Source organism: Numida meleagris, chromosome 2 (genome assembly GCF_002078875.1).
Source record: "Numida meleagris isolate 19003 breed g44 Domestic line chromosome 2, NumMel1.0, whole genome shotgun sequence".
NCBI lineage: Eukaryota > Metazoa > Chordata > Aves > Galliformes > Numididae > Numida > Numida meleagris.
Window position 1 is genome coordinate 100,972,658 of NC_034410.1, and position 23,885 is coordinate 100,996,542.

A 23,885-nucleotide genomic window follows, 5' to 3' on the forward strand; every position below is an offset into this window, starting at 1 on the left:
ACACCACCACATCCCAAGCCCCCAAAAAACTGCCCCCAGCAAGCTAACAAGCAAAGCCAGCGCTCCAAACCAAGCAGAGGTCTGTGTTTGCCAAAGCAGCTGGCTGCGAACAAAAGGCGCAGCCCAGTGCGTGTCAAGGTTTGGGAAGGGTCTGGGAGGATCTCAACTTGAAAAATTATTTTGTCACACTACTGGCATTGGTCCATAAGGGGAAGCACTGGTTGAAAGGCGAAGAAATTAAGATGATTAGAAGCTTTAAAGCTTCACAAATGGTAGAGTATCTCTCTTCTCAATGGATGTAAATAATAGATGAAAGACTAAGGGTGACAACAAAGGATCAGGGCGTTTAAGAGAATGTGTGCAGCCTGAATAGCGGTCTGTGGCCTAGGGCCAAAGGTCTTAGCTTTGAGTGTAATTAGAAGAAAATACAAAAATGTCATTACTAGCAGGTGAAATGTTCAGCACGTGTCCGAAAAATAGCAATTTCAGACCCAGGAGCTGCTGGAATTGGATTACTGCCATTCTGCGATCATTGAAGTCCTTGCAGAGTCCTCTGGTTTGGTTGTGAGCTGAGCGCGTTAACCTCGTTGGCCATCTGTGGTAGATCTGCTGCTGGCCTAGCAGGGATGTGGGGCAGGAATAGAGCTGTGTAAATGTCTTCCCCCAGAACACAGTCCCAAACAAAAACCTTTCCTTCGTAAGAGGTAACGGTTAGAGTTGCTTTCCTTAATAGACTGATTTCTAAAAGTAGGAGGAGAAGGAAGAAGTTTAAAGCTATATCACTTTGAATTTTAAAACCTGGGTTCTGAATTACAGGCACACATCTTAAAAGAGTTGCATTTATTCTGTTCTTGACAGCAAGTCCAAAGGTGTGGTAGCAGCTTTAAGCCTAAAATCCTATGTGCGGGCAAAAAGACAAATTCCTTGAAATCTTTTAGCAAAATATTAAGAAGTCAAACTAGCTTGTATGCCTAAGAAAGTCTTATCAGAATTCCATTGATGGTAACTTAATTTAATGCTTTTACTGATGTTAATTACTGTTCTATACAGCCCAAAGTATTTTAGGAGGTACTGTTCTGCCCGCTACATGCTGCACCATTGTTGTCATTCTTTTGGGTATTTCAGGTGTATTCTCTTTTATGAATAATTATTTTGATTAGAAATATTTTCATTTAAATACCTTTGTGGGATGTCAAATAGAAGAGAAATCGGCAGATTCTGAGTTCATTTTGAAAACTGATCTCTAGTTTAGAGTAGATAGCCACCCATCCGTTCAGTTTGCTTCTTTTTAAACGAGGAGTCAAATAATTATTTCTACATTATCATTTCTTTTTGATGTTTCTGTAACAGTTAAATGTCTCATATTGATGTGGTAAGTTCCTAATATTACATATGGCAACTTCAGCACCAAAAATGTACAGATACTGTGACAGACTTGGATTTTTCCTCTGGTAGAATTCACAGAAAAACCAATGCAGCTTCAACAGGGCATGCCCTATACCAGGTGTGGATAGGCAGGTTTTGTTGGGTTGTTAGAAAATATATGCTGGCACAAATCATTCTAATGTTTTTTTTTTCTTCCCTCTTATTTTTCAGGTGGTTAGGAGTTTTAAACAGCTGAACAGACTTCACAAACTCTTAGCTGCATCCTTTAATCATGACTGCATTTCAGATAGGCTAAAAGGAATCTGAGAAGGTACCGTACTCCTATTTCCTAATAGAGAATATGTGGGATGTTTGTGTTTAACGTCTGAGCTTTCAAATACATTGACTCTACATTTTAAGAACGCTGTGGACTGTAAATTACTGATTCATTTTGCTTTGATCATACATGTATTTTAAGTTCTCCAGAGAGGGCTAATGTGTGCTTCCATTTTTTCTTATATATCCACCATGAGGTCAGCTTTGTTATTTAATGACAGTTCTTTTGAAGCTGTAACAATTTTCTTCTGATATTGTACTTAGAAGCACTGCAAATACCTAAGCTACTAGCTAAATATGAGTTTTATTCACGTGGAGAGTGGATGTTTGTTTGTTTGTCCTCTCAAAGGGCTTAAAACAAATGGGAAGAAGAATGCAGATCTTTGTCATGATCAGGATAGATTTGTGCTTCCAACTGAGACTCTCACAAGTGTTTTTTCTGACTTCTTAAAGGGGGAGGCTTGTCTTAGTACACAGTATCGGGCTTGCATAGTTTCTTGTTGCATTTAAATAGCCAGTGTACCCAGAAGGCTGAAGATGCTTTATGACCTCTTGCATCCCTGGGGCAAGGGCAGCGTGGAAGCCTAGCAGAGTGAGGGGGTCATTGCCACCGCCTAGGTCCCTGAGTGGCCCCCGCGGGGTCCCAAAACCTGCCTGCAGGAAGGTTTTACTTGGCAACATCTGGATCGTGGTAGAAGTCAGTAAGGGGGGAACCTCCAGCATTTTGCTTCCCCGGGTGCCAGGAAGATGCAACATTCGCCTCCTTGATGGGGGGTGGGGGGTAGGCAGATTCTGTGGCCATGAAGTTAGGCCTAAACAATTGCAGAGGTCAAAGGACAGCTGAGTGCGGTCAATGAGACACCCTGGGGTGTATTTTGTTACTTAGTAAAAGGAGCAGCATCCTAAAACCCTAAAGGATTCTCTTGAAAATCTGTGTTGTGAAAAGGTTTTATGAGTCTGATGGCAAAAAGTGCTGATTTAGCTAAGGAATGCTTTCTTTTGTCTAAATGAAAGGCTAATCCTTACCAAATGTTGGCAGCTATTATAGTGCGGTCAATGCGGGTCTGAAAGGACAGTTAGAGTAGAAGTGTACTTTGGTATCCCAAACGTTTATCATTTTATTGGTTCTGTAACTGAAAAGGTTCCTGAACTTTCACCTTTTGATCCTAAAATTTATATGTCATAATCAAAAAGTACAAAGTAAAACCCATCAGTTAGAAATTAAAAGACTGTTTCTTTGGAAGCTGCCCCATCCCAGTCACTTTGTGTCTCCTCAAAGATTTGCTTTAGATCATCAGGATACAGCCTCGTTTAAATTATAACATTTTAATCTCCTAACACTTACTAATGGGGTGAAATTTTTTTTTTCTGCTCTTGAGCAATTTTTGCTACTCATGTTGTAATGCTCTCAACGAGTTTTAAAGGATAGTTGTTGAGTAATTAATTCCTATGATTTATTTAGCATTATCTTTCTTCAAATTGACAGATTATTAACACTTAACATTTGTCACAGAAACAGATAAGAAATCAATGTCAAGAGCCAAGACCTCGTAAGTAACAAGAAAGGAAATGTAATAACGGCTGTCTTCACAAGAAAGGTGGTGGGAGAAGGAGAGTGTATGTGGCAGAAAAGGTTCGGTACTTTTTGTTTCCTTTTGGAAAGGAGGGTGGCCACGGAACACAACCCAAGATCTCAGACTTCTTGGCCTTACTGTCTTACACAAACACTCACTGTCAAATAAGGAAGAAAAAGACACTTGGGAGCCAGTAGTAGTGGTTTTAATAGTAACTAACCTCATGGTTCATCATGATCTTTAAAAGAACACCATAAGAAGAGTGAAGAAGAATAAACTGCAAAATTTTCAATGGAAAAAAAAAAGAGCAAAGGCGTTGACAAACAATTTTGTGTTCGATTTTTCTTTTCTTTCATTTTATTTTTGGGAAGAAACTTGACTGCAAATTATGGCTCTCCAAAGAGCTTAATTTTCAAACTCTTTAAAAGTGCTATTTACAGATGCTTAGCATTGATTTATGTCAAGGTTAAGGCACCTTTAAACAAATAAAGTTGTGAATGAATAAACCTACTGAAATACAAATCACCAATTAAACACAGAAGATATTTGTATAGCATTCAAGTTGCTACAAAACTGACACATATTCTGAATTTCTTTTGATAACCCCTTCTAAACTCATCAGGAAATGATAGCATGTGTGTTTGAGGGGTACACAAGGGAGTGGACAGATAGGGTAGGGATGGAAGGTCAAGCCTTAACTTTGACTTTCTAGGCCTTGGCTTAATTCTTTTGCAATAAGGCAATAACAGATGAAGAAAGAATTAAAGTGATTTATTTATCCATGAGATTGGGCTGGCTTTTGCCATAGGAACTTGATGAGATGTCTGTTCACGGCTTTATCTTTATAAATATCCCATTTTATATATGTATCTATATGAAATGAAGAGATATATAATATCAGCTTTATATTTAGAACACTTTGGGAAATATATGTGTGAGCTGGAATACTTACTTTTATGATCCTAGAACTTAATTACTCAAGATATGTAACATGGAAGTATGTGTATTATTAAGATTTTTCCCACCTACTGCTCTGTAGAGAATTGTTCCGTGTCTTGTAAAATGTTTATCAAGGTGTTTTTTTTTCCCCAAAGTAGATTTTAGCCCACAGTAAGTATTTTGCACATAGTATTTTTCTCTGACTGCTGCAAAAGCAGACTATAAATACTAGGAGAGCTACTTGCTTCATACTGAATGTCAGTATTCACTGGAAGTTTTATAAGAGTGCATAGAACCAGTAAATTTTTTGTACTACTCACTCACTAAACAATAATAGCAGCTTTGGGAATCAAAATTGCCTCTGCTAGCATGTTTATGTTGCAGGTAAATTAAGTCCAGCTTGTAAACATTCTTAAGACTTTTCCTTTTGGGTGAAAAACAAGTAGAGAAGCACATCTGATGCCTCCAATAAATAATATATTTTATTATCATTTTTTCTCCTTCCAGGACATAAAGATCCCATTAACAATGTGTCAGAACAAGTAATGAATTGCATCACAGAACAAATATGAGCATTAGAATTATTAAACTCTTTTCTTTTCCTATTGGGTGTTAATATGTAATTTTTGATTTTTGCATCTTTTAGGTAAAGATCAAGGATTTTCTTTGTCAGATCTAAATGGCATTATACAAATGCCCAGAAATGGGTACATCCCACAAACACCTATTGGGATTCTGAAGTATCTGGATAGAGTAGCTTCAATGGCAGTTTTTCTGTTAAGATAGATCCCTTTGAATGTCAAAACCGTTCTGTTTAGATACATCCCCTGGATATGATGATGTTAATGTTTTGTTCTTTTGATTACTCGTTTGTGGAAAATTTCATTTTACTGAAAGCTTGGATGTTGCAGAAGGCCTAGCACTGATGTGCATCTTTGATCTCAAACAGGGGCTGCCTCTGGTGATTTCAGAGATGCTTGACAGAGCTTTGTTTATTTTACAGAAGAATTCATGGTATTCTGGGGAGGGGAGAAAGTAGTCAGCTTTGACGCATGATAAACACATGTTGCAGGAAAGGAAAAAGGACTCTACAAGACACTCCACAGTTTGAAGTTCATTTCCACCAAGATTCTATGTGAGACGTTTGTCTTTTTAACAGAAATTCTATCAGCAATATAAACAGTCTCAGCAGGTAGGCTGCAAAAAACGTCCATACAATATTTAACTTAAGATTGTGCGTTTAAGGTGATTGCTATGGTTTTGACCTGTGCAGGGTTTTGTGTTTGTTCAGTGCTTGATTTTTCTAGAGAAACTGCTGTGAAAGCAGCTTGCTTTATTATTTGTTTGCCTCTGCATCACTAGCAGAGGCTGCAGAAAAAAAAAGATACTACATATGCCTCTTAACCTGTGGACAGCATGGGAGCTTCAGATTAGAAAATAATTGCTTGTTCCCTTTTAAAACATATTCTGAGTTCTTCTGAAGAGAAATGGGACCATTTTGACCTATTTGAAAACAATAGTTTTGGAAGAGTTGCGCAAGAATGCTCATGGAGAAGTTTTGACAAACATTCTGACACAGCCTCTCCACAACAGAAGAGAGGCTCCTTTCCACCTTTGTTGGTTCCTTTCTAGGGATGATCATTTCCAAGCCTCATAAAAGCAAGGATAACTCTTTTTTTGGACTTGCTTTGTTTTCAGTCAGAGCGTTAGGGAGGAAAACAGCCTTTTTTTAAAGGGACTTGTAACTAATAACCCATGTATGCATTTTTATGCAAATGCTTTAGTGAAGGCAGTTTGATTTCTCAAGACATTATTTATTACTCCTTGATTTAATTTTACTTTTAAATCTAGAAATCTGTGTTGTGGATTCATTTAATAATCTGAGACGGAGAAAGAAGCAAAACTTGATAGTGCTTTTGACAGGAATACACATTTTGCAGGTGAAGGAGATGCTGGAAACGGAACTCATGAGGTTCTTGACTGCTAAGTATCCTGGTTTGTGCCACATCACAGCCATGCTCTGGCTGTGGAGCCCATCTGGTTTTCAAGGTGCTAACCCTGGCAGAAGAGTAATCTTGAGGTGACTTTCCAGTTGCATATTTGAGAAATGATGACTCCAGTTCTGCAGGCTTCAAGGGGTATAAATGAGCTGCTTGCAGCAAAAGAAGGGATGAAGCTTACAAAGTCCTACTGCAGAGCTTCAGTTTTAGTCTTTTACAGCTGTCACAAATCAGAACAGGCATCAGATAAGGTGAAGACTGGAAAAAGTAAGTACTCAGTAGATATTCTTGAAGAATCAGGTTGTCTCTGTTTGGAAAGTTTCACAAGCCAATGAAACCTGTACTGCCATTATGCTTCGCACTGGGATTTTATTTTTCTATTTTTGTGTTAGTTAGTACATGTTGTTGGAATTAAGAATATCCCTGCAAAATGCATAGAAATTATTTTCTATTGCTTGGCAGTAAAAAATGTCCCTGGTTCCTTTGTTCAGTAGTTAGCATGTGAGTGGGGAAAAGAAAAGCTGCCTATGTTAACTTTTAGTAGGGATTTTAATTCTTACACTGTAGAATCCAATGTTAAGATGTTTCAGAACAGATTACATTTTACAGTACAGAGTACTAAGGATGTAATTTACATATGTGTTTTGCTAATCCACAGTGAAATGTCCTACTTCATAGTCATACTGAAAACAGTAAAACAATGCTAAGCGGGTCAATATGTGCTTACAGGACCGAGATCTTAAGGCAGACCAAGAAAACTGGTATAGAGCATATGTGCAAGATAAAATGAATAAGAGTTAGGAACAAATTGAGTAAATGTAAGGGTTCAAAACGACATGGATATTATTAGTTTCACATGGTGCTTTTTGTTAGTCCAGTAGTGTTGAAGAGTGGATCACAAATTACTGATAAGGGGCTGATGTTTGGGGCTATAGGTGAAGCGCTCAGCTTCTCGCAGTGAGGACAACTTAGCTTAATACATCATGAAGTCAATTTTTACTAGCAGTGCAAGTTGAAATGCCACCATTAATGCTTCATTTTATGTCATTGTACATCTCTTTTGAAACACTGGTAACTATCGCTTTCACTTTCTCAGAATAGAAGCAACCTCTCTGGGAAAAAAAAAAAAAAAAAAAGTAATTCCTGAAACTAAACAATTTAGAGATAGTTATCAACATTAAAATTCTTGACAAATATGGATTTGTATTTCTTTTTAACTTTTTTACTTGGAAATGTACATCAAGGCTCTTCATAGAGTTTCTAAGTCATGAAAATTTAAAATACATAAATATATATTAAAATAGAAATATATATCTAAATGGTATTACTGGACAATGTTCTGTTTTAGTAAACATTAAACCTACATTAAAACTTTAGGTTTAAATTCGCTAACTGATGTGACTGAGAAGATACATTCTTACATTATAGATTAATATAAAAACGTCACATCTGCAGTAGTTCTAATTAGTTTGTTTTACTTAGCAATCACTAATGAATTTTAGCTAGTATCTTACTAGCAGAATATGTTTTGTCAGTGAATGCTTGTATATCTATATGTATGAAAACCATGTATATATATATATAAAACCAATGAAAATCAAACAGGTACCAATTTTTGATTACATGATTTGGGGAACTCAAGTGAGATCAGGACAAACATCTCAGTTTTGCTACATCGGGCTATAGTTGTTTAAATCATTCTTACGTTAATTACGTAAATACTGCTCGTTCATTAGTTTCATCTGTTATGGTTTTAGGGGTAGTACCTCAAAGTTTTCAAACGTAACTTTCCTGATTGTGCTAAAGACACGAAGTTTTTGGGAGCCTTAATTCATGTCTGCAACTAATTGCTAAATCAAAATTACACAGCCAAATATGCCTTGATCCTAGAGCTGAGATTAAGCACCATTACTGATTTAGTTGTTTTGCACTGGTATTAATAATGTGGTTAATAGTCCTACTGATTTAGGGGAGAGGCCATAAATGATGAAAGCTGTGTAGGAGTGGGCTTGTTTTAAGGAGACAGGATGAGATTTCGGAAGTGCTCCTCAGTGATTTCCTTGTGCTGCCTCTGCAGTCAGCGTGAGCACATCCCTTGCTTTAATTTGATGAAGTCTTTCAACATTACCAAAAATTAAAATTGAAAAGCTAGATTTTTATGATTCTTTTTCCTGGAGGTTCTTCTGTTGAAATAAAAGAGGAAGATGTACCCTTTTTGTTGTAGGTACATAGAAATGTTCAATTCCCTGGGTACGTGGTGGAAGATCTCAGTAGCATAAAAGGATTTGCTCCAGCTTTCACAACTTAATTTTAAAACTTTTGAAAACCTTCACAGTAACTTCTCTGCTAATTTCATAACATCATTTAATGGACTTAAAGAGCCCTTGTAGTCAGAATGGGTTAAATCAACATAATTAACTTCTGAAAGCTTCTGTTTCATAAAGGACATAAGTCTATTCATGTAAAGTTCAGGCTCCACTATATAATCTTCTCATTCATGGTTATATATTACTAAACTTTACTTTTTTGTTACTGGCAAATTAATTTTTTTTATTAATTCTTCTACTCTTTTGTTGCCTTTATGTTCAAATTTGTTATAATCTTTCTTCACTCTTCCACAAACCTGCATTGAAGAACTTTCCATGAAACACCAAAGGAAAACATGAATCGATAGGGAAAGAATTGAAAGGATTTAAATTGTTTATTGTTATTTACTTATTTAAATTATTATAAACATGAACTACAGTTTGTTTATGGGTTCTAAGTAGGTTCGTTTTTCCACAGTAGTCCGTCAGATGGAGAATAATTAGGGAAACGTTTGGGGAGTTTGTTTGGATGGGGGTGTGTATGTGAACAATTGGGTGGATGAGGATGTAAAAGAGGCAGTAAAAGTCTGTGTATGCATGCAAGTGGTGACAGGACATACAGTGTTTATTTGCAGATGAGCATTTGCATGCGTAGGAAGTTCTTTGCACATGAAGCCTAGTTGTGTGCTTATGGCAGCCATCAAAAGATGTTCCTTGTTTCAGAGCAGTCTGCTCGATGTTGCAGCTTTGCTACATTAGTGTTCCAGTCTTTTTATAATACTTCCAGTAATTTTTCTGTGTTCAGGTAGGCATCCACTGCCTTAACTGCTTATAGCATAGTGTCATTTATTCACAGATACTAGCCCCTCATCGTTATTGTGTATTGTGCAATCACTGTGGGTGAACTCACATAAATTAAGTAGTCAAATGTTTTCTTTCATTTGTTCGTTGCATCTGTTTACCGAGGAAACAGCATCAGAAGTAGTTTGGCATATGTTCAATCCTTAAATAATCTCAATTGTCATGAGAGGAATGTGTTCAGCGTCCCCAGCTTTCCTCTGTTTGTGGCATGTGAGCTCAGACTACCTGGGATTTGGCGTCTGGTTTCCGAGTTGGAGACATGGCCTGGAGGAAGGTAAATACAGCCCAAGCTGTATGTAGTTCAACTCACAAAGCCTCATGTGTGGGAATCTGGCCAAATGGTTTTCAGCTCCAGCTGGGGCTAAGGAGGACCCACTGCTGTCAGTTTGACATGGTTTGACTCTAACCACACAGACTGAACTTTGAAACAGTACTTGAAAGCTTCAGACTTGCAAAAGATTACATCTGAAGATTCTGGGAAGGCTTTCGCAGAGCATTTGAAAGATGAAGGAAAATGCAGGATGTTGAGCAGTAAAGTGCTGAGCTCGTAACTTAAAACTACTGAATGACAATTTTGTAAAACTTGAGCTTAACTTTGGGAGGCTTCTGTAACACAGCACCTCACAATGTATTCTGAGTTTGATTGCAGCTGTAAACTCCTCTTGATGTGTGTTAATAATGTTAAAAAGAATTAGAGACATTCATAGTTTTAAATAGGTGATTGAGTTTCAGATTTTGCTTCTTGGTTATTTTCCTTTTTTGGCCTCAGTGCTACATCACTGATTTTTCTGAGTTCAGGTGTGAATTTTACCTTTAGAGTGTTTATTGTGAGCTGTGCCTGAAGACTAGGGGGATGTTTGGTGCAGTCAGGCTGTAGCAGCCTACATATTAGCACCATTTGGGATTTGCTTTCTATTTCTTGTTGTGGAGTAGCTTTTTATATGCATCTGGCAAAGGAATTTTCCAAATCCCATGTAATCTGGTTCAGTGCTCCAAGTACAGATAGATGCTACTAATTGAGGGAGGAAGAAGAAGAAAAACTTTGTCAGGAAAAGTAAGTGTTCTTGGTCTTTCACATACCTTGGATGTGGTAGTGACAACATCAGGGTAAAAGACTAGATCCTAAGTAATATAGGGTGTTATCAATATTTTCTTCTAAATAAATGAAAAATTGTAACTCCTTTACAGTTGAGCTTGAATAACCCCAACACAGACAAATGCAGGGTGAGAATCTCAGGATCTTGAAATATACTGTGGGGGTAAAAGGGATCTTAGAAAGGTTGTAAGATAAGATACCTGTTAATGAGAACACTCTGTCTTGCATTCCTATATTTACTCCCATGTTAGTCTTTCCTACCTGTTGCTATGGTTGATGCTGGTATATACTTCTGTTGTTGTAGTCTACACTTTTAATTAACATATATATTTGTTACTGTTGTTAACTGTCATCCTTTCTGCTGTATGCGTGTTTGTGATAGATCCTAATGATTCCCCAGTGGAAAAAATATGACTCCCAGAACATCAGCAAGGCTGATGTAAATAGCAGAATATGCTTGATGTACCTGAAGCAACCAGCTCCCAAACAGTTTTACAGTATAAATAGATGCCTCCTCTCCCTTTGCCTAAGATGACCCTTTGAGATACAGAAGCTGTGCGGGGCCTGACAGTACCTTTGTCAAGGAGCTTGTTTTCGTTTCCTTTGAAGAGAAACTTTTCTGTGGGGTTAGGCCAGATCAAAAGTCAGATTATGTGTTTTGGAGAATACAATTACATCATTAGGTTAAACACAAAGTAAGGACTTGATGGAGCTGACTTAATGGAGGGTGTTTGCATCAGATTCATCATTCACTATCAGGTAATTGTGAAATTGCTTTAAGCCATAACAACAACACTCACCCCCTCCCTCATCCTCCAGTTCAGTTCCTCTCCTTTAAAGTTGCTGGGGTCATGACCCACCTGGAGGCCAGATATGTGCTATCTGGTGCACTGAATGATCTGATTATATTTTTACTCGTAAAGCCTTCAGCTCAGTATGTAGATCTGCTCCAAAGAATTGTTGGGTAATAGTCTACTTTCCAGAAAAGTTCTACTTTTTTTTTTTTCTTAGTATGTGAGACGGGTATGTGCAGGACCAGAGTGATGTATTTTTCTGATTAGAATAAGTTTGTAGCGTTTGCAGTGCTCAGATGCTGCCAGTCTGCTGGAGCTGTAAAGAAGCTGGGCCCTGCTTCGTCTGGAACATGCAGTGTCCTGTTTGTGCACAGATCTCTTGACCATGGAGGACTAGATTATTTGCTTGAATTGACAAGACTTCATTGTAAATTCAGCTTCTGTGGCTGAAAGAAGCATTCAAATTTCTCTGTCCTTTACTGCAGTGCTAAAATCATCTCTGAAATCTTTAGTTACTTCCAATTCTGTCTGCCTTTTTGGAAACACCCGGCAGTCCTAGTTTTGTTTTCTACAATGGACATCTATAGTTAATTTCTGACCAAAACTTATAGCATTAGTACCCCAATTCAGATGCAGAGTAGCTCTCTAACTCCAGCAAATGCCCCTTAATCCTCCAGCTCAGTGTTGGGCTACTGCAGAGAAGGCGTGAAGTAGTCTCAGTAAATCTGCTTTAAAGAAGCACAACAGTAGTGGAGATGCTCAGGATGTGTTGGGTGGGAGTCAAGATGACTTAGTGTCAGGATCTTTACAGAGAAGTACCTTTAGAGTGATAGAGTTTGGAGGCGCCAGTCATCTGCATGTCAAGAAGCTCTCCTCTTGGAGAGGATTTTGCTAGGTTTTGCTGCAAACTTTGTTTTGTATTTATTCAATTTTAATTGTCGTGTGTCTCTCGATAGTGAGCTTTAAGGACGTGGACTAAAAATTGCCTAACTAGAGTGGCAGGGATGGTGAAATAGAAGGGATGTCTGATTCTTCTTCCTTAGCGGAATAATGAGAACGTGTAGCAGCAAATCATACTACACATACATACTTGGCATAATACACATAATAACACTCTGCACAGTACAGTTTGAAACAGCTAAGGACAGACTGGGCCACTGACTTCTGCAGAGATTGAAAACAAAAGGCAATTTCTAAATCATGGTATCCAGTGGTGTGGGTTAATAAGGGCTGAAATCTAGGAATTTAAGCAGCTGTAAGCTAAACTAGCTGCAGTTGGTGTGCATGGAAGGAATTATGTGCAACCATTAAACCTCTTGCACATTAGAGACCTCTGTGTGTTCAGCGTTGGTTATTTATTTATTTTTTTTTAAACCAATGTGGAAATACAGGGTAAATATATGTCATGGTTTTATGATTATCGGGGAAGGTTGTCACGGAATTGGGCCTAACGCCCGTAAACCGTTGACAATATATTATTTGGAAAACTTTCTTTTTTTTTTTAGTAATGATAATTTGTTTGTGTTAAATCATTGGTTTTGGTCAAATTTTAATGCAGAGACAGCAGGTACATGATCTAATTACAGATCTAATTACAGAAATACTTTTTGCTCCTTTTTCTCTCCCTCCCAATTCCACCTCTTTATTTTTCCCCCAGACTGCTGCATCCTCAGAGCCCCTCCACAGACACACACTTAAAGCATACGATGCTATGCTGCAGCTCTGCCACTCCTGCAGTGCACTGACTGCAAGCCCCCTACCATTGACATGGTCAGGAGGAAAATGAAATGCTTCCTAATTGCACCAGGCACTTAGGGTAGATTCAAAAACAGAAATGCAAATGCAGTAATGCACTGAATCGGTGCCCTTGGCTTTTGGCTGACTGGATCAGAGGGTGGACGGGAGGGCTGCGTGCTGTGGGAAGGCCTCTCCAGCCCTCTCCCTTGCAGAGGGGAAGCCTCCTTCTCCTCCTGCCACTCCTCTCCCCAGCTCCCTTGAACTCCCAGTGAGGCCCAGCTGCCCTAATGGCCTGAGGCAGTGTTAGGACATCAGCTGCCCAGCTCTGACTTGCTGGCACTGGGCTCCCTGGGCCCTAGTTTCCCCTGCTGTAGCCAGGCCTGCTCCCTCCAGTCTTGAGAGGAGCCTTCCTCTTGTTCCATTCTCCATTTTGTGCCTCGAGGAGACCATTCCTGAGCCTCCCTCTACTGGATATTTCCAAGGTCCTTGTGATCTTGCTTTGTTTTCTCTCAGCAAGCTGGAAGAGTCCTCCAGTAATGTTAACCCACGATTTCAAATTAATCCGTGACAATCATCCGCCATATGCAGGTCTCTCTGCATAGATACCATGAAGAAAAATTAAATTAAAAATACACTTTTGCCTTCATGCATATGGTGTTTTATTAATATTTTCTCACAAAAAAAAGGCATAAACAATATACATCACACAGATTATTGAGAAAACAGAGTATGAAGAGACTTCAGATAGGTGATGCACTGTGAGAACTGGAGTTTTTTTATTATTAAGTGTTGATTCAGATTTATTATGATATTGTACATTTATACACACTCCTTGATGTTTTTGAATTTAATGAAAACTTAGAAAAAAATATGATCTTGCTTGTTTTATATATTGCACTGCTGAAATACCTGAATATGTTACATTAAGAAATCCTGTTTATCTTTGCATTGTCTCCATTTGGGGTAAGGAAATGTTGTTGCCCCCAGATTTGTTAGAAGGTTCAGGTTGGACATTAAGAAAAATTTGTTCTCAGAAAGAGTGGTGAGGCACTGGAACAGGCTGCCCAGGGAGGTGGTAGAGTCACTGTCCCTGGAGGTGTTCAAGAAACATTTGGATGTGGCACTGAGGGATGTGGTTAGTGGGCAAGGTGGGGAAGGGTTGATGGTTGGACTACATGATCTTAGTGGTCTTTCCAACTTTGATGATTCTATGTGGAATCACTTACCCAGAGTTGTACAAAGTCTTTGACTGAACAGCTAACTGTGCCTCTCACCCAACATTGAGGTGAGTAATTAGATAAACTTAATCCCTGAGTCTTATGGGAGGACAGTAATATTTTTCTATGCTGGGAGCTCTGAAACACTACTGTAAGCAGCTATCATCATTGTTGCCCTTTTACAGGTGGTGCTGAAAACCTTGAGCAACCTAGTAATCAACCAGGAATAGAATTGTAGATTTTCTAAATGCCAACTTATCTTCTTGGCTGAGGTCTTTTTCTGGTCATGAGACTAGGTGACATCTAGTGAAGGAAAGTACAAAAATAATATAATAAGGTTTTGTACTTTCTACTATTGATTTAACAGAGGAAAAGCAACCTCTGTTGAAATAAAATTATCTGAAAATGCAGTCTTGTATTTCGAATGGTGAAAATTGTTAGATCTTAATTTCTTCAGAGTAAATGTTACATGGCGAGATGACCCAGCAAAGTGGAAAATTTTGTGTTTCACTGAGTCTGCCTTAGCTAGCTGTAAAACTTTCCATGGCCATCCTGTTACTAGATGTTTACGTTTCAGAGACTATATCCTAATGCTGAGGGAACAAATGTAAGTGGCTGTGGGGTGAATAATGTTGCCTAAGGAGAAGTGATGATCTAAAGGTCTGTTTTGGTTAATATTTCATTAAGTTCATAAATTAATCATTGTTATAAACATGAATGTAGGCTGTCAAAACAGGCATTTAGAAGGTTGTTATCGTTATAGCAATGTAAAGCATAATCTAAAATAAAAACACTTCACAGCATTTGCAGAAGGCACTTAAAAGGCAGAGAGCTGACTTCCATGCAGTTTCAGTTAATATTAGCAAAAGCAAAATTTCAAGTTACTGGATATCTATTTAAGTTGTTTGTTTGTTTGTTTGCAAATGTTGGCATACTCCCAAATTTAATAATGTAAAAGTAGTTTGATAACTAGTGATGAAGCCAAACTTGACGTTTTTTAATTTTCTGTGTTGTGTTCACTTCTAGGACCTATTTTGAAAATCCTAAAAATGACAACAATAACGATTTTCTCTCCTCCTCCTCTCCCCTAAAATTTTACACCAGGGGGGTTCTTGAGTTTGCTGAGAAGGAATGTATGCGCAAGACACAAAGCAGTAGTGCTAAAACCTGTTATTGAAACAAGAGAATGTGTAGTTTACCGAATACTTAGAGAGAAATGTAGTACTAGTTAGAGGTGTTATTTTCATGGCATAATATTATTGCGAACTTGACATCTCTGCCAATGTCTATCATGGATACTAAAAAGGCCTCCCTTGTCATTTGTAAAAGGTCTGTGTATGCACCTTCCCTTGTGCTTCTCAATCATTTTCTTTGCATTTTTAGATCATGGGGAATTCATACGCGGGGCAACTAAAATCTGCCCGTTTTGAAGAAGCTCTTCATAACTCTATAGAAGCTTCTCTGAGATGTAGTAGCGTTGTCCCACGACCAATCTTCTCACAGCTGTACCTGGATCCTGACCAGCCACCTTTCTTGCCGGAAGGTAACCATGAAAGTATGGCACATTTCAGTTGTGGTTTTTCTGAGAAAAGGGTGGGATGCATTTCATTAAATAACAAAAAGCTGTACTGCTCTTCATTGAGTGACACAAAATCTGAATTTCAGGCCTTGTTGAGGAGTGAGGATAGCATACTGTTTTTTTAAAAGGAGGTAGTCACAAATACTAATGAAAATTTTTTTGTATTTTATTCTTGCTCAGATGTGAAGCCAAAGGTGGAAGAGTTGGATAAAGAGTTAGTTCATCGCTATTCACAAAATGGAAATTTGGACTTTTCTACTAACCAAACTGTTAATGAAATGGAAGATGAAGAGGAGGATGAAGACATGTCAGATTCAAGCAGTCCACCAATCCCATATTCACAAAAACCTGCCCCAGAAGGGTCTTGCACTACTGATGGTTGGTGTACCTTCTTTTACCTGTTCTCAGTGTTATGCATAATCTCTGAACTTAGAAACACTTGTGCAAGGAAGTCAGGAAATAACTGTTCTTAGTCAAAGCTTTAGATCTAGGATAGCATAGAGTAAAAGGACTTTTTTTAGGACATAAAATGAAATGTGTTGCTTGAGAACAGATTCACTGTGGCACTTTATTAGTTTCTGAAAGCCCCTTATTTTCTTTAGTTATCACTGATTACTGTCCTCAAAGAAGTTACTTGAGTCAGCATTGATATGGCTGGTTCCCAGTCTATCCCTAAACACTTGGCAGAGTGCTTAGACATTGAGGTGTGCCAGAAACTTTGGCAAGGCTGGATTTTGTTGCTTCTGTAGGCAGAAGGAAGAGTTGGAGGGAGAACTTGAGGAAGAGACTTGGTATTTGTTCTGCTACCAGGAGGATAAGAGGAATGTTAGTAGGAACTTGTCTGTTTTCTCTTCCCTACCTGCCCACTGGCCTTTGATTGCTTACCCTGAGCAATCCTGATTGCTGTTCAAGGTGATCAAAATTGCTGATAGTACTATTTTTGTTTTCTTTTAAACATGTGAAAGAAAGGGATGGATCATCATGAATGTACCTGTTGGACCAAGTAAACTTTATGTAATTGGTTCATTTTATCCCATAATTGTACTATTCTTGAGATTTAAATTTCTTAAAGAAAGAAAGTCTACTGATACTTATTCTTAGAAATGGCCTCCCAAGACCTTTGAAAACAAACAAACCTTCTCACCAGGACTAAAAGCCCTTCATGACAATTCAGCATCTTCCTGAATTATGGGCTTCCTCATTTGTGGGTCATAAAAATGTTAATTTGTATAAGTGTTTTGTACCTTGCCTTAAAACATATTTATATGCAGTGATAGACGTAAGCTCTACTGACTGGTAATCCTTCAACGTTTTTGAGAGTGACTGTTGGCAAATGTTGACTTTTCTTTTACTGTTTTCTTTCTGAATGTGTTTCATATAAGCATTTCCCCTCCATGACAATGTACCTCCAGTTCCCTTTAATACAAATGATAGAATGACTGGTTACAATGGGAAGTTCTTTGGGAGGCTCTTTCCCAAGAGCTGAAATGGCATCTAAATATTTTAAATATGAAACACCAAAGAGGAAGAGATAGTCATTCCGGCTGGACAGTGTAGCTAGAAGTGTGATGAATGCAATCTGTTCCATGTTCATCAATGCTGTCTCTGCTCAGAACTGTTTCATTGCTGCCTGTCATGACACTGCAAGGAGATGCTTGCTGACTGCAGTGCAGTGTGGTTGCATATTGCTTATCACAAGGTTATGCCTAGTGACGCTATACTTACATAGTGTATGTAACTATATGCTCATGCATTCATGTAATATTGTGCTCTTTAGTATGTTCTGGAAGAGCTTACATAGGCAGCTCTGTGTTTTGATTTTTATCTAAAAGTCTTTTATGGTCTGCGTATGTTAGAAGAAAGCTTCCTATCTTATGTTCTCCAAATTTTAGGATTGTTCATTATTCTTTGTCAACTTAGCTGTTTTGAATTTACAAAATCTATCTCTCTTCAATGTTTTCCATTTAAGAGTACATTCCTTTTGTGTCTGGAAAATGAAAGAAAAAAAACCATATATTTTTAAGATTGCTGATAATCTGTAAGAATAGTTTTATTTATGTTTAAAACCTCCGGTTTTGTTTAAAACATTCATTCTGCTAGTTGTATCTCAGCAAGATATTAATCTGATAGCTCATCTCTCTTCTCATGAATATGCCCTTCCAGAGACCTAAGATACAATCGCTGCCGTTGTTTACATTCTTTATCTTAGTTATTTAATTACAAAGATAAATAACATTAGGTGAATGTTAAAGAATACTGCTAGCCTAATTGAAGTCACTGTAGCTGTTTGGATGCTTTAAACTGAGCCTGTGCTTAATTCCTTATCCAAGGGCAAAATCTTGGTGCCAGAACCCGCAGTTCATAGCTCCCATCTCCCACGTTTTAGCACAGATGGGGGTAAAATCTTTCTCCCTTTTAAGGTATTTTGAACTGTTTGCTTTTCCTGAATTCAGGATTTACGCTATTGTCATCAGATTATTTTCTGTGATGACCTGTTCTTTTACTCAGATGGCTGAGTTGTCAGTCACGTGCATGTAGAAAGCACTCGTTGCCTTTTTTCATCGGTGAAAAGTAAGTGCTTTGCGAGTGACGCTTTGTTGGATGCTCCTTCTCAGCTGGCCGTAATGTTACATCCCTTAACTTTCCCGTTAGCCTTTGGAAAGAGCGACTGCATTTGTTATCGATCCTCACTATTAGCAATAAAAGTAAGGGCTTTGTAATCAAGAAGAACAATAGAGTTTGGAGGATTAACATCTTGTCGGGGGCATTTTCTCTGCTCGTCACACATTTTGTAACTTCCATGAAAATAAGACGTTAAGAAAAAATGCTTCTCTGTTTTCATACAGGTACCTCAAATGCAACAAAATAATACAGGAAAACCGCTCTTAACTATTTGTTTGCTGTTGCCTTAAAACGGACCGTTTCTAAGTTGTGGAATAGCATTTTATGCAAAACGTGGGAAGCACAATAGTAGCACCTTTCTTTTGTTAGTAAATCTTCAGTTTACTTGTTGCTTAAAGAGGGGCCGAGGTAGTTTCTGAGGCAATTAGGTAAGCAGGTACTTAACACCTGATCAGTTACTGTGAAGTTACAATAGCAAGTGACAGTGACCGGTAATTCATATGTAATTCTTGGAAGCTAATTTCTTATGCAAATACCTCATTTATGGCAGTTCAACAAGGGGCTGGTACCCCACACTGAGACTGCTTCTTCCTATTGGTGGGGAAAGGGAAGATGTTTAAAAACTTCAATCTGAAGAAGATTCCCGGGCTTCTGGGTGCCAGCAGTTGGGAAGATACACTTTCATTTTCAAAATGATGGCACTGAATTAACCTAAACGAAGTGATGCTGGACAACGCAAATGTACTGCTCAGAAGCAAAAACTAATGAATGTTCTTTGAAAGAAGTGCAGATAATGTCTGCAAAAGCCATTCAATTCTTTCTGGGACTGCTCTTAATATTTGCAAATCCCCAATCAGAATACAAATGCCTGTTCTTCATTTAAACAAAGCTGAGATCCTGTTGGAAGATTATTTTTTTTAATGAAACTGCTCAGCTGTGTGCTCTTGCTTTTTATGATTGCACGTTGATAAACAATTTCATAAAGAGAAGCTGATTTTTGGCTCATAGGTTTTGTTGTCTTCTTACTTGTCCATAAAATGTGCACATCAGTGGGATGTTAACGTGCCATTCTTTTTTCTTAGGAGTCGCGTGTTTTAGGGCTGCTCAACATAAAAAATTTAGGTGTTAACTCAGTTATAAATGAGTTATAAATCTCAGCAATGAGATGCAAATAGATTTTGCATGGTCAAAATTTTAAACGTGGGCAGCACAGTTTGTATTCGTGCAGAGAGATCCTGTTTTATCTTTCCTAATATAGAAATGTTTCTCTCTAGCAGATAATTAAATATCAATGCAAAATCATGCAAAACAAAGGGAGAAAGAGGTTGGGGTCTCTCTGTTGCTTGCTGGCTAGAAAAATGCACTTTCATAGTTCAAACGTAGCAGAGAAAGTGGTTAATCCCTACTTTGTCTCCCTGTAGTCAATACTTGTTTCCAAATAAATATTTATTGCATGAAATTTTCTCATTTAGTTTAAAAAGGCGACTGAAACTAGAAGAGAGATCTGCAGTCCCAAAAGCCGAGGGCAAGAACGGTAATGACTGGCTCTTGAGCAAATGCCGTTCTCATTTCTTTGAAGGAAAACTGAAGACTTACTGCACAGTAGCAGCTTTGCATCCTCTGAATATCTCCTGCTTTAAGCGAACACCAGCTGTGCTGTACCTGGCCAAACTGCCAGCCTCCCCTCGCTGACGTGGCAGCTGAGTGAACGGGAGCCCCTGGTGGTGTGAGGCTCCCTGTGCTGTCCCGTCGCAGCCTGTGTCTTAGGATGCCTTGTCCATGCGGCAAGGGGAGCCAGGGGAGCTGCTTTCAGTGTCAGTGCTGTTAATGTGTCTGCTTCCCGGGATAACGTGGTTGATGCAGTTGCCTGGATGTCCTGCTGCCCCTCTGTCAGGGGGATGGCAGCTGCTTTCAGCCACTTTGGGCAGAAGAGTGGAGAGCCTAGTACCAGCAAGATCTGTAAAGTTCAGGAGCTGGTTAGGTGACATCGATGCCCCCAAACTAGTATCCCCTGGGGCAGGAAAGTAATTATACCTCTCTTCTTACACAGCCCAAGCATCACGAAGGCATGTGCTGGCCAGCTGATCTACACATGCATACCACTGATGCAGAGATGTCGCCAGCTGAGGCAGACAAAGATGCAGGAGGAGATTGCATAGGGAGGAAGAAGGAGATCGTAGAAGGGATCTGAAAGAACTTTGGATGGAGGAAGAGATGATACGGGGGCAAATGTTAGATATTGTTTGCAAGTTATACGGGAGTACATGTAGAGTGCTGGTGCAACACTCCATCTGACTGGGACATCCAAACCTTCAAGCATTCAAAAAAGCTCAGAGTTTCGTGTATGATGTGGAATCATCAAGTGGTTTTTGTTGGAAGGCTGGAAGGCTCACCCTGTCCCACCCCGTGCCGTGGGCAGGGCTGCCACCCACCAGCTCAGCTGCCCAGGGCCCCATCCAAACTGGCCTTGAGCGCCTCCAGGGATGGGGCACCCACAGCTTCTCTGGGCATTTTTTGCCTGTGCCAACCTCTGAGTAAAGAATTTCCTGCTAACATCTGCTCTAAACCTTACTCTCTTTCAATTTAAAACTGTTACCTCTTGTACTATCACTGTATTCAGCCCTCTGAATGTTACATGTTGGAAAGCAAGTCCATGGTGAAATGTGTTAAGTGTTGACAATCAGAATCCTGCTTTCTCTGGTGTCGTGGTGTTGCTATTGCCAACAGTTCATTCAGTAGCCTCTTTCTAGACATTGTTTGTGCTTCCGGGCATTTCTTGAGAAAATCCTTCTTTAAAGAGACAGGTTTAAATCTGTCTTGAAATCTTATCGCATTTACTGTTTCACAATCCTTATCTACAGATTTCCTGTTTGCCAACATTGTCAACAGTGGGTAATTTTTCTATTTTAAATCTAGATGTACAGTGCTATTTTCTAAGTATGTCAGATACTCAGATTTCACCAAATGCCCAAAATATTTGAGATCTATTTTGAAAATTCTAGGCATAACATCCAAATGACATAAACATATGAGTAAGAAGAATCTGCTCTGAATGTAAGGGAATTTTCATTCACATATTTATCTGCAACTGTTTCTTTACAAATTACACTGAAAAGTCCAGATAATACTTACCTGGGAACTAGCCTTCCATCTGATGAGGATTAATCCTAATATTTTTAAGGAATACACCTTTTTAAAGGAGCTTTACATACTGTAATCCAACTTCATCTATTGAGAAAATAAGTTGTTTTGCTTTAAATAGGCAGTTTCAATGCTTTTCCCCTAAAATGTAGGCTCCTTCTCATTGGTAAGTAGTCATTAAAATTTACTGATTTGTAAACAAATAAAAAAGTTTAGGCATTTAATTTTAATCATTTGGTGGGAAGAAGGAATGTAGGAGTGCGAATCTGGACTAGCTCTCAGCTTGAATGAGCTCTTGCTTCGGCTGAGCTAATTAAATTGCTGAAGAAAATATTCAGCCAAGAATTGGCTCAGCAGACTGTGGGTGTAGGCGCAAGACTGAATATGTATTGTACCGTGTTTTCAGCAAGTTGCTGCTTGCCAAGGAGTTTGACAACTGACTGTACGCATTCCACTTCGCATATGATCCTTGCCTGGTAACGTCTTGAGATAAACAAAAAACAACGTTAGGTTTCACTATCTTTGCTGAAGTTTTAAGTGGTGTGTGTGCATAGTACGTGAGAGTACAGCCACGTTAATAATGGTCGAGGTGGCTGTGGGTTAAGCTATGATCAAATTATGTTTCTTGATGTTTATTGTATTTCTCTAGTGGTTTGGTTTTTCTTTATAATTTCTCTACCAGCTATGGATTGCTTGAAAAATATCTTAAATCTAATTAATACACTTTAGTAGGTTAAGTGTTAATAGGTATTTCAATAATTCCAAATTAAGTTTGATATATTTTTAACAATAATGTCAAAACAGGATACATTATGGTGATACATTATGTAGAAGTATTGATTCATACAGATACACACCTGTGTTGTCTATGCTACTGTATTCCTGTGGTTGTAGCAAAAGAGAGATGTTCAGTGGATGACTGCGTAATGTCTTTGGACACCATAATTATCCTGAAATGGGGAGGATTTTCTGTCACCTGCTGCTGAAAGAGGTGGAAAGCCAGACTAGCACTTACCTTGTAGCTGGAGAAGTGAGAACATGTCGTAGAGTCTTGTTCTTAGTAAAAGTTGGTGGTGCTTTCTCTGACTTCTGCCTAGGGGAAATCAGAATGCCCCATGTGATGGTATCCGTGCCTGTAGAGGAAACCACATAACTGTTGCTTACTCTCACACCTGTCTCTTCCTTATTTGAAAGCAGAAATCACTGAAGAAAGAGGTTTTGGGTGATTGTTATCCGTTAGGTCCAGTACTGAAGTTAATGGAAGAGTCTTTGAAGGTTGTTGAGAGTTTAATTGGGTTAAAAGAATCTAACTTTGAAGTTGGCTTTTCTTTTTTTTTGAGTAAAATAGTGGTCCAGGTGGACCTCCAGAGGTCCCAAAATTGTTCTGTAATTTCGAAAACCACAAAGCTATCTCATCCAACCTTCCAAAAGTCCTGAGCATGACTACCTAGCAGGTGGCTGCCAAGCCCATTGTGAGCTCCCAAGGACGCTGCGGTGGTGCTGAGCCACATCTGGGCTGCTTTTTGGTGTGTCCCAGCCTGCGACCTACACGCTGCTTACTCCAGTCCCCAACCTTGCCCACATCACTGGCTTTACCCTTGTACTAACTAGCAGTACAAGAACCAGTGTTATGTTCTCATTGTTTTTGCGTATGTGCGTGCAGGAAAAACGAACTGGAGACTTGAAGTTGCGCAGCACATTGAGACTTCAAGCAACTCAACTGGAGATTTACAGAAAGCATGTTGTACAACTCTAAAAACACAGCCAGCTAAGAGATGTCTCAGTGAATTTCTATAAAAAAAGAAGCGAGAAGGAATGCTAAAAGCTTTCTGAAAAACCTGTGTCTGAGCTGACATGATCAGTACGGAGCTGGAGAGCGGATAGGGTGATGAGAGCAAGCTTTTACTGAAGCAGTGAATTACCTCGTTTTTGTTTGCTGGAATTATTAAAATGCTTAATCTAGAGACAAGTTAAAATTTAATTTGAAAATATTATTCCTTTAATAGTCAGTATTAAAATCCAGTCATCATTTTTTATCATACCTTCGTACTATTTAGTGGTGATTATGTACCAGTGCCAGCCTGAGGCAAGCAACAAAAACAAAACTGATTCCTCTGAACTTAGACTGTAAGCTAAGATTTCGCAAAGAAAAAAATAATTCTTTGGGGGTGTTTAAGAGCTATTTTCTGCAATAAAATCACAAGTTTTCCATCTTATTTTTTGTGGAAAAAATAACAGTTTCTGAGCCATTTGATCTCTTGTCTTTATAGTCTTAGTTCTCTTCCTGAACGTGTTCAGGATTTCTTTAAAATAGTGTA

The 23,885-nt window shown here is 38.7% G+C and overlaps 1 protein-coding gene across 11 annotated transcripts in view; it reads left to right on the forward strand.

Annotated features, from left to right (window-relative positions):
• GREB1L (growth regulation by estrogen in breast cancer 1 like) overlaps positions 1-23,885 on the forward strand; it is a 128,199-nt gene that overhangs the window by 54,141 nt on the left and 50,173 nt on the right. For 8 of the 11 annotated variants that reach the window (XM_021385629.1, XM_021385631.1, XM_021385637.1 and 5 more), the window contains 3 exons: positions 1,597-1,696; positions 15,609-15,780; positions 15,985-16,182. In XM_021385629.1, coding sequence (XP_021241304.1) covers positions 15,612-15,780; positions 15,985-16,182 — 367 coding nt within the window. In that variant the 5' untranslated portion in view covers positions 1,597-1,696; positions 15,609-15,611. Of the gene's footprint in view, positions 1-1,596; positions 1,697-5,001; positions 5,407-15,608; positions 15,781-15,984; positions 16,183-23,885 lie in introns of those variants that run through there. The other 3 variants (XM_021385636.1, XM_021385638.1, XM_021385635.1) reach the window with 2 other exon arrangements.